The sequence below is a fragment of the Coturnix japonica genome, chromosome 2 (assembly GCF_001577835.2).
Source record: "Coturnix japonica isolate 7356 chromosome 2, Coturnix japonica 2.1, whole genome shotgun sequence".
NCBI classification, from domain to species: domain Eukaryota; kingdom Metazoa; phylum Chordata; class Aves; order Galliformes; family Phasianidae; genus Coturnix; species Coturnix japonica.
In genome coordinates this window covers 94,624,871-94,643,110 of record NC_029517.1, presented here as the reverse complement: position 1 = coordinate 94,643,110, position 18,240 = coordinate 94,624,871, and the positions used below count along the sequence as shown (strand labels likewise).

The 18,240-nt window shown below is 36.8% G+C and overlaps 1 protein-coding gene across 2 annotated transcripts in view; it reads left to right on the top strand.

Moving 5' to 3' along the window:
- The window catches only part of CDH2 (cadherin 2), a 114,137-nt gene extending 96,431 nt beyond the window's left edge, over positions 1-17,706 (top strand). For both annotated transcript variants that reach the window (XM_015855461.1, XM_015855460.2), the window contains 2 exons: positions 9,514-9,678; positions 16,250-17,706. In XM_015855461.1, coding sequence (XP_015710947.1) covers positions 9,514-9,678; positions 16,250-16,456 — 372 coding nt within the window. In that variant the 3' untranslated portion in view covers positions 16,457-17,706. The remainder of the gene's footprint in view (positions 1-9,513; positions 9,679-16,249) is intronic.
- The last annotated feature ends 534 nt before the right edge of the window (positions 17,707-18,240 follow it).

Sequence of the window (18,240 nt, the reverse complement as noted above, 5' to 3'; positions counted from 1 at the left end):
TCCAGTTCGTGTATCCCCAGCTCTTGTCCACCCATCATTCCCCAGAGGATCTGCTTGGCAATTTTTTTGTTGTTTTGGTTTTAATTATTGATGACACAGTCCTCAGGATAGAGTCAGTAAAGTTTTCAGCCTTAATATTGTTAGCTAGAAAATTGTAGGTGATACTATTAGAGTGTTGGGAGAGGTTGTGCCTGCAGATCAAAAACCTGAAGTTTTGTAGTAACAGCATAGGAAAGAGTAAAATAATCATTTGAAAAGAGTGCTGAAGTCTTTCCTCTGTCCATTGTACACGGTGCTCCTCAGCAGGGAATGTGCTGTTTTTATCAGAGAGATAGTCAGGGGAGCGCAGCAGGACATAATGTTTTGTGAACACAGTTAAAGATTAGCAGGATGTAAACCATCCAGAAACTCAGCCTTTCACCACCTATGAATGAGTGTAGTGCAGTGAGTGAAAGGAGGAACTGTCGATGCAGTAGTAAATTGGTAAGAAATGGGAATGAGGATCAGTTCTTCTTACAGCAAGTCGAGGAAGCACCAAGATACAGGGAAGTTCAAGAGCTTCATTAAAAAAAAAGAAAGATTTTTAGCCCCGAAAATCCTGCTTTCTTTCTTAAGGTACATTTTGAGGACATGGTTGGAAATCAATTATTATAATTACCAACCATGTTGTTGTGGTACACTGGTCACTCTCTTGATCCCTTGAGCAGTGGACTGTGACGTCTGCAGATTTATAATATCTTTATATACTTCAGACATACCAAATGTCACAGAAAGGATAAGTAAAAGCTCCCACAAAATGTAACAAGCTTTTATAACCACTTCTGTAGCCAGTTTTAGTTAATTGTAAAGACAGGAAAAAAGGGGAATAGCTTCTTCCACAGCTCCAAAATCAAGAGTTTGATCATGTGTCTGAACAGAGATTATAAGCTTTCATGTTGGCACCTAATTTTCTATCTACATCAGATGGTCGCAATAACTTCTGTCTTGCTTTTCATGGAAATTCCTCAAAAACTCGTTTTCAGAATGATGCCTCATAAGGCCACTGTTCTGTTAAAATCAGGAAAAAATGTTTAATTTCAGCCTTGGATCTGCAAATCATAAAGGAAAATATTCTGTGTCGATATTAATGTTTGTTGCTGCCTTATCCTGAACAAGATCAGCGCCGATTGACCAAGCATCCTAGGTGAAAGATGGTGTCAAAAAAAGGCTCAGGAACACAGAGCCATTGAAGCCTGGATGCCTCTGATGCAGAAAAAGAAAGGGGAATGCTCAAAGCTTCTCGCGAGTCTCAGTGAAAGCATAAAATATTTTAAGAAGTTCAAGTATTTTCATAGTCTTTACCTTTTAAAATTCCTTTTCCTATTAATAACAAGTGAATTATTTACACCTTTTTAAAATCATCTGCTCTTCTGAATGAATACTTGAAGATTTGCATAGTGTGGCCTCATCATCATCTTGTTTATGCAGATATTTAGGTGACCAGAAGATTTGGTTGGTAACATAAACATAAGTGATAAACTTAAGATTCTTTGGATCCTAAACCAAACTACTTTCAGATTTCTGGTTTGTTCTTGGAAGGTCGTTTATTTATTTACAAGGTGGATTTTTTTGTTTGTTTGCTTCTTTTAAGTGCTATTCAGTTAGGTTTCCAAGCTGTCACAGCAAAGCATGCTCAGCATGTTGCTTTCAACTTCTTTGTCCATGCAATCAGAGTAATGTATCCAGTAACAAATTTGATTAGTTCCGAATTCCAGCTCCTTCATCTAAGACGTAGCTGCTGTCAAACACGAAAGCGGAATTACTGCTTGGTCGTCTTTTGTGTTTGTGTGTGTCCTCCCCCTTCCCAAACTAGAATTTGGAATTAATTGTGATGTGAAGATTGTCGTCAAAGAGCAGTTTATTGTGTCTACTGTTAATCCACTCTGAGGCCTTCTTGACCTGCTTTGCTCACTGGCAGACTGAATGGTTGTAAAGAAAATTGAGGTTGTGGAATGATTCGTCGTCTTTCTCTAGCCTGGAATGATCTACACGCAATTGTGTGATCTTCACAGTGGAGAAAAAATGCATTTAATTCCCTAAGCCAGAAAAGCTCTATATCTGTCAGTCATAACTGATGTCAGCCTGCTCCCACTGCAGAGCGTTGTCAACACGAGAAGTGTTCTGGCCTTTTTTCACCTGAAATTCTGTTTTTTGGAAATAGAGTTTAAAACCCAGCTCTGAAAGCTCTACAGTACTTGTATTGTCCAGGCAGGAATGTTTTCTCTATTCTTTTTCTTTTTATTTTCTTCTTTCTCCCCACTGTTCTGGCTGCTGAAGTGAGTGTTAAGAGAGAAAAGAGATGCTCCAGGTAGAAAGTCTGTTATTCTTCCCACGATTTCATTTAATATTTTCTAGTTCTAACATTTTGGCTACCTGTTTGAGCCACACAATGAGTTACTTTGGGTCGCCACCATTCCACAGGAGTTAGTGGGACTGTTGGGAAGAGGATTTTGTTTTTTGTTACCTCTGAATGTTTAAACCAGCTATTTGCAGCAGGGGCATTATGGTTTGCCCTATTCTCAAATAAGTCTTACCAAGTGTAAGGACAAATATTGAAGCTGGGAGCAACGGTCTTGGTTAATAATGAATTGCTGCATGATATGGAGCTCATAGTTGTTAGCAAGCGGGAGGTGTGAGAGACGAAGGACTGACATAGTCCTGGTGGCATGATGTGTACTCAGCTTGTACCGCAATTGTCAATTCTAAATGCAAAAACCTTATGTTGGCTGAGTGTTAAAGCACTTAGCACGTCTGCCACATAGTTTGCATGTATGGCAGATCACAACCCATAAACATCACTAATGCGCTCTACCACGTGTCTCAAGCCATTTGTGTGATTTACATTGAGGCAGTGGGTGCTCAGCTGGGATACTTGCTGCATACATCAGCTTGATAACAGTGATACGTATTGTTTACTATTTAATTGTTTTTTCATGAGTCTTCTAAAGTACATTACAGAAGATGCTCCTCACGTCTCCTTCCTGAATTTTAATAGTGCATAGTTATGCAAGTGGTCTTGTTGAAGCAAATTAGACCAGCAAGTGGTACATCTTAAAACTATTTATTTTCAGCTGTCCTGAATGTATTTTACCCTGACTGTCACACTCGAAGGCAATAGCTTCTAAAGCAGTGATTTTGCTACCATTGGAACTATTTTTCTTACTAAGAACTCTGATTGTTCCTTCCTAAATCGCTGTTCCTTACAGTCTGTTCAGACGTTAGTTGATAGTTTGCTTTTTCTCCTGTTTTACTACACGCTAATATAGAGAAATAAAATAGCAATTATTTTATAGACGAAAATAATAAAAATAGCAATTATTTTATAGACGGTAAAAACATAATAGTCTACTTTTAGGTGTGAATGGATCTAAATTCTAAACAGGAGTTTCTCATTTGTGAAAAAGGATAGCTCTTTATTCCAGCATTTGTGTATCATTGATAAAAATGTATTGAGTAATTGTTTGTATTTTAATAGTTTGTTTCTTTTTCTTAATGCCATAACTTCCTGGATATTGGTGTCTTAAGATTACATCAGTTTTATATGCTGAATCTTACCGTAAGCTCTGTTATAAAAACAACATTTTTGAGCTACTTTATCAACAGTATAAATCCATATGATTATATTTTACCATCCTGAACGTTCAGATCATTTACTCTCACTTCTTATCCTTTATTCTGTACTGCATTTAAGACTGTAGAATATTTCATTTAAAAACTTAAACGATAATGAATAAAATAACTGCTGTTAAGGTATCCCTAGGCATCTGTAACATTATAAGCAGGAGGAAGTTATTTTTTGAATAGTGATTGCTTACTTAGACCTTGTTTTTTGAGTGAGTGACTCATGCAGTGCTCCTGTGGAGGAATTATTATCATTCTTAGGTGAATCTTTATCTCATCATGGAAAAGTAATGTTTCCATAATTCCATTACAGAATCGTTTTGTATTTTATTTTATCCTGTCTAGAACCTACGTCAGTGTTACTGTGTTTTATCTGCAGCTGGAGTTTAACTTGCACCTTTTTATTTAAAAAGATAAGTGAGCTTCTTGGTTGTCTTAAAAATGATTGACTTGGATTGCTCCAGATTTACCTACAATAAAAACAAAAGGGAAAAGGAATATGGTAGAAAGTAATCAAAAATGAATCACAAATAAAGACCAACTGTTAGTGCAGACACTGTAACTAGGCTCCCACCTGCAGTCTGCATCTAGTCAGACCCACGTGGTTTCCCTTTTTGGGACTCCTATCATTTCAGTAAATGAATGATTTAAAGGGTTTGGAGCATTTTGCAGAACTCGAGCAATATTTTATGTGCGAGTTTCTCAGCATTATTTATGATTGCGTGCAGTGGGTTCTGGGGTACCATGCTTAGAGGATTGGTTTTCACTTCCTTTTTATTGTTTGTAAAAGTCTTCTAAGATTGTGAAGTTTCACCTAAGTTTTTCTTCCACTGCTCCAATTCTCTGTTGTAATAGACAGTAGTTATCTTAGCAACATGGAAGAGAAGCAGGCCGTGCATTTTATCCATGACCATTTATGAATATTCAAGTCACAGTTTGCTCTGCTCTCTTAACGCTGAAATAAAATTGGGTTTATACCATCCTGTAAACCGGATGTGTGAAATGCAGACTTCAGCCAGTACTGCTTTACATGCTCTTAGACCACTGCGTCTGGTTTTATCCGGTGAATGACACTTACAGCTGTCATAATCAAATTAAGTGAACTAATGACAATTAAATTGATCTCTTCCATGAGAATAGATCAGAAGTTCTGTATGTATGTCTTCATAAAGGCCATATGCTTTGAAAATGAGAAACAGGTATTGTATTTTTGTTATATGAGTCATATGTCCAGGCCTGTATATATATGTAGCCAAAGCTTGCTTTCTGTGACAAGTTTTTTAAAAAAACAAAATAAAACAAAAACAAGTGTTTGCTTTTAAGGTCAACCCATCTGTGCATAAAAACATATGGGTTTATTAACTTGTGGTTTCAATCTGTTATTTGGAATTCTGCTTTGTTTCAATATACATTCATATTGAGCAGGTCTAGTTAGTGTAACACGCTTTCAATTTAAGCTGTTGCCAACAACTTCTGAAATTCAAGAACTCCTAATCCAGGAGGAAAATTTAACTTCAAGTAGAAGCTTCTGGGAAATTCCATCTCCTAGATAGTCTTTCTTTCTTTTTTTTTTTTTTTTTTTTTTTTTTAAGCTTCCAAAGATTGGTTGCAGCCAGAAAGTGAGGTACTTTAGAAACATCTCTCTCCCACTGCCGCAGCTGATGGCTGCTGTGTGAGGGATTATTACTCAAAGAGCCATTAAATGAATGGCTGCTTTGCACAAGAGGAAGTTGTTTAAGGGGAAAGCATTTTCTTTTTCTTTGTAAATCAGTGATTACTAGGGAGTATAAAATGGCATTTTCTTCTGTTCTGGCCATTTCTTCTATTCAAGTTGAGATATGTGAACTATGCTTCCAACTACCGCATAAAGGTTCTTAAAGAAAAGCTTTTAGGAGTTTTGGTCTCTTCTGTCTGCACAGCTGGTAAGGTGGTTAATCTGTATGGCTCGGGTAGCTGGTTTTGACATTTAGTAGTATTGTTGCCTTGGATCTGACATTTCAGGAATGTGAGGTCAGAGCAACTAATGGTGCAAGTCTTTGCTTAAAGCTGTCTAAAAGAGGTAATATTGTTAATATTTGTAATTGGGCTGACACAAAGTTGGCTTCTTTTGCAGTAAGGGAGCTTCAGGGTAGCTTAATTTGACAAGATGCAGCTCCTGGTGAAATACATTTTTGGGAGATTGCGACTTTATTTCCGTTCTTAAAATAAATCAAAAACAGAAGTTATTCTGTTTCAGTATAGGTGATAGTGGGGTTTTGGTTGTTTGTTTTCTTTTTTTCACTTTTTTTTCCCCCCAATAAGAGTAAATATTATATCAAAGATATCAAAGAGGCTAACTAAGGAAACAGAAATGTTTGTGGTTACCTCAGGTTGTACTGATAAAACGTTAAGCTAGTCATCTCATTAGCTACCAGTTATCTGAAAGGTAGCTGTATTGTTTCACATAGTTCTGTAAGATCCCCTTATAAGCAAGAGGTCATTCAACTTGCTTTGCTTAGTTCCCTGTAATTGAATTGGAGGCTTTTGTTTTCCTGTAGAATTGGACAACCAGATCAGTGTAATTTTCTGGTTTCTCAAGGGCCCGAGTTTGCTAGATAAACAAAAGCTAATGTTTTAGCTGTTTTTCAATAGGAAAAAATAAATAGATACAACAGTGTTTGATTCTTCTTTACATAAACCATCTAAGCTTATCCAGAAGTCTAAAGAAAAAGAATTTTAAACGTTCTGAAAGAATATGCTCAAATCCAAACTTAAGGAAGGGAAAAAAATTACCGGAATTAGGACTTAGTAACAGAAATTAGTAAATTAATGCCTCTGACAAAAGCTAACAGTCGTATGAATTAAATGCCACTGCTCAAGTATGTTTTCAGCAGAGGGCCTATTCTTGTTCATCATTAATCCCTCAGCAGCTTGAAGTAATGAGCAGATGACATGGAAAAAGGCTGAAGCTAGGACAAAACTTTTGACTTCTGGTTCTGAATTAGAGTAGAAATAATGATCCTGAACATCGCTCTAAGCTGGCTGTCCCAACCTACCTCAGCGTGTTTTTTTCTCTCTCTGATACGACAGTTTTCCTTTTAGCTTTTACTTTTGCATTTAACTATGTTAAACTCCGCTTGAGAATAACCTTTAAGTCTGTTCAGGAGCTTTAGATAATACAGCAAAAGTTTTTCCATTTATCTAGCAGTGAATGCAACATTGAGCAAAGAGATGGAATTTCTACAGCCCTAAACAGCTTACACTCTGAGTCTTTGATTTTTTCTTTTATTATTATTTATTTTTTGACTTTGCAATAATGGAGTAGTGCTGGCTTCAGACAGAATGTTGAAACAGCTTGGAGACATTGTGTGACTTTTTGTTTGTACAACGTTAAGCCAGTTGCAGGAGATGGTGGATGACTTGCCATACTTGACTGATGTACAGTTGGTATTGATTTTAATGATAACAGAGAATTGGGAGTCTGTGGTAATAAGCACAATGGATCTCCTTTTTTCCTGTCCAGACATTTAATAGACCTGCAAAATAAATTTCCTCTGATAGAAGTTTGGAAGACAGTGTCATAAATTATTGTAGAAAAGAAATCCAAAGTGGGAGTCCACGTAAAGAGACATTCTGCCCTGCTGCTGCCTTGAGGATGGCAGTCATTGCTGTCTTTGTAGCTATAAAGCTCAGAGTGTCTCATACTATACAGATACGCAGGAGAATAACCTTAAATATGAAGACTCTGTCTGACTTGTTTAACATGGTATTTCTGTATGACCACTAATCAGGAAATGAGCTTTTGCATACAGGAATGAGTGAACGGATTTTAAACAAAAAGAGGAGAGATTTAGATTAGGTATTAGGAAATTTTTTATTCAGGGGGTGGTGAGACACTGGAACAGGTTGCCTGGAGAAGCTGTGAATGCTCCATCCCTGGAGGTATTCAGTGGGGCACCAGGCAGCTTGAAACTGCTTGTTCTTTTTAAGATCCCTTCCAACCCAAACCCTTTTATTATCTATTTGTGTACATATATATAAATAAATGTTTATAACAGTATAAATATATATTTATATATAAATTCTGTGTGTGTGTGTGTATATATATATATATATATATATTATAATAAAACTGAAATGACTAGAGAGATTTTCCTGATTTGAATATATTTTTCTTTTAATTTAACCCTACCTATTTGAATTCCTCCATGTGAAAATATTATTAAAATTAAGTATATGAAGAGCACTATTAATACATATTCATAAATAACAAAAACTACATTCTACTCTCATACACTTTTCTGATAGTGTGCCTCTAAAGTGTTTTTATTTTACATAATAAAAAGGGAAAGGATAAAGTGTTTGGTTTACTTTTACTTTCTTTACTTTTACTTTTTCCTGTCCATATGATTTCATCAAAACAACTGATTCCGTTTTGTTCTTGATGAACCAAAGGATTAAAGTTACAGCTTTGCCCCAAGGAACTTGTAGCTTAATTAAAACATACAAAACTACATTCTAAGAGATCAGTGAAGCTGTTGCACATTTTTGACTATGTATTTGTGTGCAGTCTGTTGTGGACCCAAGAAACAAATTAGAAAGTGTAATGATCTGATAGACAGTAAAGTTCTCCCAGTGAGAGCTGCCTTCGCTGCAGGCAACAGACCTCCCTTCCTGTTGAAAGGTCTGTGCTGGGGGGCCACAGTTGGTAAAGTGATATTCTCAAAAGGCCCCCCATGTTCCATGAAGTGATAGCATGTATTTCTTTCTCAGGAATCAGTTAGGAACAAATGAAAATGTAATTCTCTGTACAGACAGCTCCCAGCAAACTGAGATTGCAAATAAGATTTTTAGTAGAAAAACACTATTGAAAAATAGATACCGATTATAGAAGAACTTATTTTAGGATGCTCCTCAGCTGCTTGGACTATTTGTGGGGTAGGGCATCTGGCATACAGTACAGTTGGCATTAAGCCCCAGTCTGCTGGTAGCTCATGGATGGTTGGCTTTAGTTTAAGCCTTTAAGTTCTGTTCTTTGTTCTGCATTTTTACCAGTGCCTTGTTCAAAGGCATCTTTGAGCATGACTACCTTCTAGACATGACTACAGCGTGGTGAATGACAGTGCTGAAATGCATCACACAGTGCAAATAGCATTCAGACATATCTATCTTAAATGCATAAATATTCATCTAATTAAAAATTTAATATACATATATACTGCTTATTGAAATTCATAGTGCTATGCTAGCTTCATCAGTCTGCCAGAGTTGGAAACTGTGGCATCAGGTACTTAATGAACAGATTCACAAGTAATCTTTAGAAAATGCTTAGAATTAAGGCCAAATCTGAAGAGCTTTGTACTTCTTATGACATTTTTCCCCCTTTGGCTTTCATATTATGGAAGCCACATGAAATCAGCAGGAAGTCTTAAACTCCATTCTTGAATGTATTATAAAATACTGCAGAGCGGTGTACTTGCTTCATTCTCAGAATGAGAATGTCTGGAGTTTATTTCCCTAGAAAAATGAGAGTTTGATTTGATATCTTTGCTCTATGCAGTAGGTCATTACTAGGGAAAGTGTTTAGTCTCTTAGTAGTACTGCACAAATCCTTTCTTCTCAATGGAAAACTTATGAGGAGCACTACAAATCTGGTAGAACAGAATCAAAACAGTAGGTTAAAGGAGTATAAGTGAAATGATGTCCTGTAAGTAACTATGTTTTGGACTTATTCTCAGTATGTGTTACAATCCTGAAAATAGGAGTTGTGGTGAAATGATTCCTTGTACTTCCCTGTTTTCTTTCCTCCCGTTTCTGCTGGCAGATAACATTTAAAATTCTCCTAACGTACTCTCTCCGCTTCACATGTTGCAGGATTATGACTTGAGCCAGCTCCAGCAGCCTGACACTATAGAACCAGACGCCATCAAACCTGTTGGAATCAGACGTCTTGATGAAAGGCCAATCCATGCAGAACCTCAGTATCCAGTCAGATCAGCTGCTCCTCATCCTGGGGACATTGGGGACTTCATTAATGAGGTAAAAGAGAGAAAGAGTTTCCTCCTCTGATCTGTAAGCTTTTATGTTTTCTTAATTGTACTCTGCTTGAGTAGCTGTTAAATTTGAACGTTTTAACTTTTAAAAACTTACTTAAACAATTAAAGTTGTCTTGCTAAATTGAACTAAGTATGTTCTTTCAAAGTGCAGACAAATTTAATTAACTCATCCAAACAGAAAGAGAAGATATATCAATTAACTTCTGCACATTTGTATTAATTACATTCATAATACGTTATCAGCCGCAACCACAGTATCTCCAAGCAGGATTATTCTTTGGATTCCAAGTAATAAATAGACTAACAAAATTATAGTTTAGCCTAAATTCATTTATTAATTCAGAGTAATTTAATAATAGAAGTAGTTCATATTAATTTTCCTCATACATTTCCCTTTGAATCCAGATAGTAGTGGAAATTCTGTATGTTCAGTAAGGCCAAAAGAATTCCATCAAATACGATTAGCGAGCAGGGCAGCTAAATTAAATGTTATGTAAGTGCTTTTAATACTTGTCATAGAGCTTTAAAAGTCTTTGCATTATCTTTGATTCTTCAAATTAATTACGATAAATATAAGTAAGATTCAGACTGTAGCCAGATTATTCACACTTCTGAAAGTAATAACATTACAAATATTTGTTTCATTATTTTATTCACTTGTCAGTTTTAAATCATTGATTTTTATGTAACTTAGGATAGTAGAATGCATTTCTTGTGCTCACTGATTACAAAAAAACAAATACTTAGCTTATTTTTAAGTTGTAAATTGTGGTTTAGTAATTCAGTATTCTGTAGATTATTAGAAGTAAATTATATTCGCCAATTTTCTTGTATCTCTGGCATTTACTAGCTGGGTAAGTATTGAAGAGAATGGTTTTTGGAGATACGTTTTTTGGTGTTGTTTTTTTTTTAAGGAAAAAAGTAGACTAATACACTTAAGTCTCTTCTGTGTTAGCAAGCTGTATAAAATGAAGTTTGATCTTAATAAGATGCACAGCAATGCTATACAAAGGGAGGTGACTAGCTGCAAGATATTCCAATTAGGTGTTATGTTATAGGTGATTATTCTCGTCTTTGCAGCACTGTTGACACTCGTTTGGATCTTAGATGAGAAATGAGGGATTGGTTCTAGAAAACTGGAAAAGGGTCGGAGTTTGTCCAACCTTATTTAAGTTTAGATTACTCAGCAAACTGTTTTAGCAGAACTGTTTTGCAGTACGTTGTTACTACTGAAGAATCTGTTGTTAATGGGTAGAAACAGTAGGTACTATCTTTGTTTAACCCCGTATGTTTATATCTTAGTACCAAGCTAGGAGTCATTCTCTTACTGATTTCAGTTCTATTAGCTCAGTACCTTCCTGTATACTTCCCTCTCCTCTTCACCTAAATGGGAAAGGTTCTTCCATCTAGTTTTATATTGTAAAATGGTAGTAATAATATAATTCACTCAAAAACAAAATAAACCTTAGATTTATTTGCAAAATTAAAAACATGGCAATTTTATCTGCAAGCTAACTGGTAATCAATTGCCTTCTCAGATTGAAAGGAACTGCATGATGTAGATTCTATGTTTCAAATATTACATATTTAGCTGCTTTCTGTTTTAAGGTGTTTCTTTCATAGGCTTTTGATTTTGTTTTAGCGTGGAACACTTCACCTAACTCTCTCTGAAGTGCACAGCTATTGCCAAGGATTCTTTATGCTTTACCGGAACAGTGAGCAAAGTGAAGCTTTTATTTCTCCACAGCAGTTTTAGTTTAATTTGAATTATGTCAAAATTTCCTATGGCAAACATGATTCTAAGAAGTTTATTAGAACAAAAAGAAATCAGTTGTTTGTAGTAGTCACTATTACAGTTAATATTCCAAATAATCAGTATCCAGTGCATAACCATTGAGGCTCCACAGGCTTTCAAATTTGCTTCAAATAACATCCTTTACAGCATGTTATAATCAACCCCAGCAAGATTATGCATGAAAAAATTGGTAAGTTTCTTTCAGTTTTATGTGGAATAAATGGAGGAAATATCTTTGCTAAATATGCCAGTTTCTACTTTAGGACGACAGTTCAGACAAACGGTATGATAAGCTGTGAAAAAGACATAGCAAGATAAGAAAGGGTAAAGTTCATATTTCTTTGCATCCAAATTTGGCATGGTTAGACAAAATCTTTCCACTGTGACAAACCACTCCATAACTTCGCTCTTGGTCAGCCCTAACCCAGAGCACTTCCCGAACTAACCAAGTTGCTGGCTGAACAAAGAGGGGTTGCCTTTCAGTTGTCAGTACCTCTGCAACTAAGTTTGCATTTACTCTGTTGGCATAAAAACACACAACGCTTTTTGGAGATCAGTCCTGTATTTTGGAGGATTTGGCCCTGTTCCTAGAGATGCTGATCACTGTCTGAACCTTTGGGATGCTAGCCCATGTATGGGAATTAATTCAGCCTGTTGAATGCTCACCAGTACCAGACACTCAGACACAGTGCCAGTATTGTTCAAACTGGCTACTGAATTACTCCAACTTCCTGGCAAAAAAAATGACTATACATAGTTTGTTTCAGATACTGGAGGACTTAGCTACCACCACCTGAGAAAGCATGGGGTATTTTTTTCCTCTTGATCCTATTACAAAGGCACAAAAGGTGAAAAAGACCTAGTGGATCATCTTGTTTGGTTGTTTGTTTTTTTTTTCTCTTTGGCATTACTTTGTTTCTTGCAGTGTATTGTTTTCCAGCTGTCATCAGTTGTGTTAGATCTACCTAATTCAGTGAAACATGTGTAAGTGTGGGTATTTTGTAGTGTTCTAATAACTTCTCATTTGAAAAAATAAGTCAGAAGATTTGTTCAGATCTCATGAAAATAAGAAGGTTCCAGACGTACCTTCTAGTCAAAACGTGTTTTTCGGGGATAAGCTAAATGATCTCGGGGACTTTCTTCTTTTGTCTGTTTCAATGAATAGATGAATCTCTAATTCAAGGGAGGGATGGACAAGGGAAAAACTTACTCTTCCAGTTCAGTATACAAACAAGTCAGGGAAATAAGTCATGTGTTACTAAGAATCCTCTGTAGACACTGTTTTCCATTTTGAGCTTTTTAAAACATAACCTACAGAAGCTGGAGCATAATTAATGCTAAGAGTAGACAGGATTTGCAAGCAGTATAAATCAGACCTGTTTGAAGATGCTTTGTTATTAATTTCATTTTCAAGAATCACCTATGCTGTTCCTAGAAATCTTAAAGAAATTACTGTGGTGGAGGGTTTGTGAATAAGAATATATATCTAATCAATAGAGGACATAGCCTGAGGTAAATTAAATCATAAATGGAAGGTCTCATCCCATGAGAACATGAAGGACCCTTGATTCATTCTTAGTAAATGGTTACTGATACAGTACATCTCTGAGCAGAACATGGTCCCTCAGTGGTTTCTGTTTTGTCTTGTCAAGTGAAAAAAACAAGTTGAAACCACCTTTCATACTTGCTTGTAGGGCTCTATTCTTTCTTTCTCATCACAAGTTTGTTGAATCTGATTAAGTAGTAGGATTAATGAGAACGAAAGCATTAGATCAGATTTTGTAAAGTTTCATCTTCTTTTGAGATCTTGTGGATTTCATTTTCACTCAATTTGGGACCAAACAAGTATATACAAGACCAAGCAAGTTCTACAACTATAACTTAAGGTTGCCATCCCTGTTCTGTTAAGGCACTGTAGTCTTTCCTCTTTGTCCTCTATCTCCTGATCACTGAAAGAACCTGCAACACAGAAGGAGGAGAGGAGTAAGTGAGGTTGCTAGTCAGTCTGTCCTAGATCTCAAGTCCACTTTTGTATTGCTGTGACCTTATTGGCTGTCACATCAGCTTCTCTTCAGTGACTGCTTGTTGTGCATTGCTTGTGTAGCAAATGTAAAGAAGTGCATCTTAGTTCTCCATCTTTCAGGGAGATAATCTGCTCTCAAGTACACACCCCCTCAATTTATCTGTTGAATTACTTCTAACTAGTGGAAACTGCAGATTTTCAGACCAGGAATCTGTAATCAAAACAACAGAAAATCCACTGTTGTGGAGTTCTTGAGCACCTCTGGGAAGTACTAAGGAATCTTTTGAGGAGTGGTTGACAATACTTCTCCAACAAAAGCAGTGTAAGCAGTCACTGGCAATCATTTTTACCTTCTCAGTCATGCCAATACAGCACTTTGTGGTACTGGAAGGAATGGCACAGTAAGCAAAAAGATGACAATACTAAAACCAAGGGGAGCTTCATATAAGCCAGTTTCATTGCCAGAGATGACATCAAGCGTCTCCAGCTTTAGACATGCTGTAGAACCCAGCAGTTCAGAGAATATGGTTAGCAGAAGGGATGTAAAAAGTTGTGCTATTTCTTAATCAACATGCCATACAATTATGACAGGGAACTTGGTTGTCTTAAAGCTAGAAACTATGTTCAGTCATTATATCGAGAGTCTGAGGAATTGCTAATTGTAATAAGTCAGTATCCTGTGTTTGGCTGTTCCCAGGCAGAACTGCAGGGAAATAACATTTCCTCTTCAAACCTCCTTTGTAAATGTCTTTCACATTTAGCACCTGAGATTCCTACCTCAGCACTCCTTAAGTACTCACCTTCCTTGTCACCTCTGTCCAAAAAGCATGAGAGTACATCACCCCAAGCAGGCTTAAGTAAAGGTGCAAATATTGTAGAGAGAGCTACTGCTTAAGACTTAAATTTAGATTTCTGCTTCAGCAGCAGAAATAAAGAGAAAGCCTTAGAACTGTTTGAAGCTCTGAAGCTGGACGAAGGAAGTCTTCCAACATGCACTTGCTGTTGCCTTTTAAGAATCTTGAATCAGTTGCCCTTGTTGTGGCTGTCTTTGGAAAACTCCAAAGAGAAAGATAACAAGCATCACCAATTACTCTTATCAGATAATTCAAAATTATGCTTCTAATACTGGCTATTAATAGCATGCTTGATGTTGTTGTACTACGCGAAATGATCACTTTAAATCTAAAATATCTTCTTGATTGGAGGTCATTAGTTTTATAATTTTGCTGGGTATTTCCATCATTGACTTGCAAAATTGTTTTAGGCACATGTTGCACACTTATGGATGATTTTAGGTGCTAATAATCAGGGTTCTTTTATTGATACCACATGCTTTAATGAACAGGTTCAGGTATATACATATTGATAGGGGAAAAAAATCAGACACTTCTGTTACATCACATTCTTATCATGCATGCACTGTTTGGTTTAAGGCATACATTTGTAAAAATGGCATCTTAAATAATTCAAAGGAGGCACAATCAATCCTTCAAAAAAAGAGTAGAAGAAAGCAATTTTTCAAAGAAATAAATGAGCATCAAAAATTAACAAGAAAATTGGCACAAATTGCACTGGTTAAAATTAATCTAGCAGTGAGCAACTTGAAGCCTTAGCTAAGGCTGAAAGAACCTTGGCAGTCACATTATTCCTCATCAATAGCTGCCAGCATAGATCCATCCTGAAAGTGGAAGATCTTGAAAAATCATTGCTAATCCTGTGGAAGAAACCACGGGGCTGAAAAATCCAAAACACAAGAGAGCTTGCATTTACTTATAACTTCAGGCCATAGCCTGTTATATTCAAGCTGTAAGTCTTCCCAGGCTAAATGTGGCCTGCCACAGAGCAATTACTTTATATTCTTTAAATTTACTGTTTAGACTTATGTTAGGAAGCAGAGGAGAGTCGCTCCTCTGGGAGAAGTGTGGTTCTTGCTCTACTTTTCCCTTGTTCAGTTTGCTTTGGTTTTAGTTTGGGGTTATTTAGCTGTAGAGGGTAGAAGTTTAAAATTACTGAAGACCTAATGTTTGTGTGTTTATAGCTTGAATATTTTCAAGCAAGGAAGCAAAAATGGTTATCTAATGCATTTAGCTTTCATGTCTCTTTTTGTGTGTGTTTTATGAGGAGCAGGTGGAATCTTATGGGTGGTAATGGCAAAACACACGCGGCTTAAGCCAACATATTGTACCTTTATCTCACAGCGGCCTACAGAGGCACATGAATTTTGCAGATCTAACTAAATACAGCTTTTGGCACACACAGATGGACTGCAGGCCAGCAGTGTCAGTGGATATGTTATTGGCCATGTGAGATAGCTGTTAAAGCAAATCTTTGCAAACATGCCTATTTTTCCTTCCCCATCTGTCTATTTAACCAGTCCCATATTGCTCATGCCTCAGGTTGTGAGCTGTGCAGCTCAGAAACTGTATATTTATTAGCATCGTTCCAAGTTCAGTGATGTTCTCTTAAGATTTTGTTAGAACAGTGTGTGCAGTTATTCCAGAACTTCCAGCTTTAAATGCTGGAAATGTGTCCATTCTAAAGGAAATAGAAATATGTTTTTACTGGAGTTACAGGGATGTGAACCGTGCCTTCCTGGTTGATATGAACTGCAGAACAACAAGAATGGTATTTTCTCCAGTGGTGGCAGGTAGATGACAGCACTACAGTGTTCCAGTTATGTGTTACCCCACTCTGATACAGAACTTAATCTTTTTTTCCTCTCTCTTGTTATTACAGGGACTCAAAGCAGCCGACAATGACCCAACAGCCCCACCATATGATTCCCTCTTAGTCTTTGACTATGAAGGAAGTGGTTCCACTGCTGGATCCTTGAGCTCTCTTAATTCCTCAAGTAGTGGTGGTGAGCAAGACTATGACTACCTAAATGACTGGGGCCCACGTTTCAAGAAACTTGCTGACATGTATGGTGGAGGTGATGACTGAACTTCAGAATGAACTTTGTTTTTGGACAAGTACAAACATTTCAACTGATATTCCCCAAAAGCATACAGAAGCTAGGCTTTAACTTTGTAGTCTACTAGCACAAGTGCTTGCTGAAGGCTTTGGCATAGGCTGCAAACCAATTCGGGCTCCGTGGAATATCAGTGATCCAATGCTGTTTGGAAAAAAATATTGAGCTCAGTTACACTTGAATTTTACAGTACAGAAGCACTGGGATTTTATGTGCCTTTTTGTACCTTTTTCAGATCGGAATTAGTTTTATGTTTAAGGCTTTAATGGTACTGATTTATGAAATGATGCATTAAAGAGACAAGATATGTTGGGGTGGGGAGGAGTAAGGTGAATCACAATAGGCTTCAATATGCTTTTGTTACATCGCATCGCTTTTATTAAAATAAGGAGACTGAAAATTAAAAAAAAAAATAAGAAAAAAATCCTCATGGAACAATTTTATTATGTGGAAGAGAAGACCGTGAGGTAGAACGATGTACATTACTTCTAGTTTTAGATGTTAGGGGATTTTTTTTTTCACTAAAATTCTAAAACTTATGCAGCTGGTTGCAAATAAAGGGAGTTTTCATATCACCAGTTTGTAGCAGAATTGGTTTGTTTTTTCCTTAAGGTAGAATGTTAGACACATTTTGGTCTCAATCCATGTACACTTCTTTTTTTTCTTTTCTCTTTTTTTTTTTACTTTCTAGTACTTTTTTTCCCACTTCACTGTAAAAAACGATATGTGTACATAATGTTTTATTGGCATAGTCTGTGGAGAAGTGCAGAAACTTCAGAACATGTGTATGTATTATTTGGACTATGGATTCAGGTTTTTGCATGTTTATATCTTTCGTTATGGATAAAGTATTTACAAAACAGGTTGCAAACAAGTGACATTGAATCAATTGTTGAACTGTAGTTAGAGTACTCAATATAATTTTTTTTTAATTTTAATTTTTATTATTTTTTTGTTTGTTTGTTTGGGGAGGGAAAAAAAGTTCTTAGCACAAGAGTTTTACATAATTTGTACCAAAAAAAAAGGGAGGGTGGGGAGGGAAGTTGGCCTAATACTGGTGGCACGAGTAAATATACAGTATGTTTTGGGGGTGGGGAGGGAAGGGGGAAGGAGCTTTCAAACTGGAGAGACTTCTGAGAACAACTTTGCCTCTGTATTGTGTACCAGAATATGAATGATACACCTCTGACCCCAACGTTCTGAATAAAATGCTAATTTTGGATCTGGTGCTTGGTTTGGCTGGTTTTTTTTCCCGCCTGGGTGAGCCCTGAGCGGACTAAATAAAACATACACAAGGCACGTTTGAATTGTGTGCAGTGTGCACTTCTGTACTGCTGGACTGAAAATCAGCTGCGTAGAGGAGAAACTTCAACAGGGATTGGGAAGCTGAATAGTTCTCAGGTGAAGCAGAGTGATTGTGCCATTGCTGGGAATTCAGAACTTCCAGTTCCATGAAGGTGACTAACTCTGGTTTAATGTCCGTTATCTAAATAATACATCTTCCACCATTTTTTGGCTCGTTTCTAGATTGGTTTTGTGGTAATGATGCTGGTTGTGTAAGCAAGCTGATGACTGTCTGCTGCCTGAACTCTGAGGTAAAAGACAAGGCCGCCGGCTCAGGTCCCTCAAGGAGAATGCTGACAGTCATGGAAAACAAGTCCTTTTAGGGGATTAGTCATTACCAGACTTGTTTCTAACCTGTTAGAGTGATTTATTTGCAAACAAAGCAAGCGCAGTAGGTGCAGTAATTCTGCCT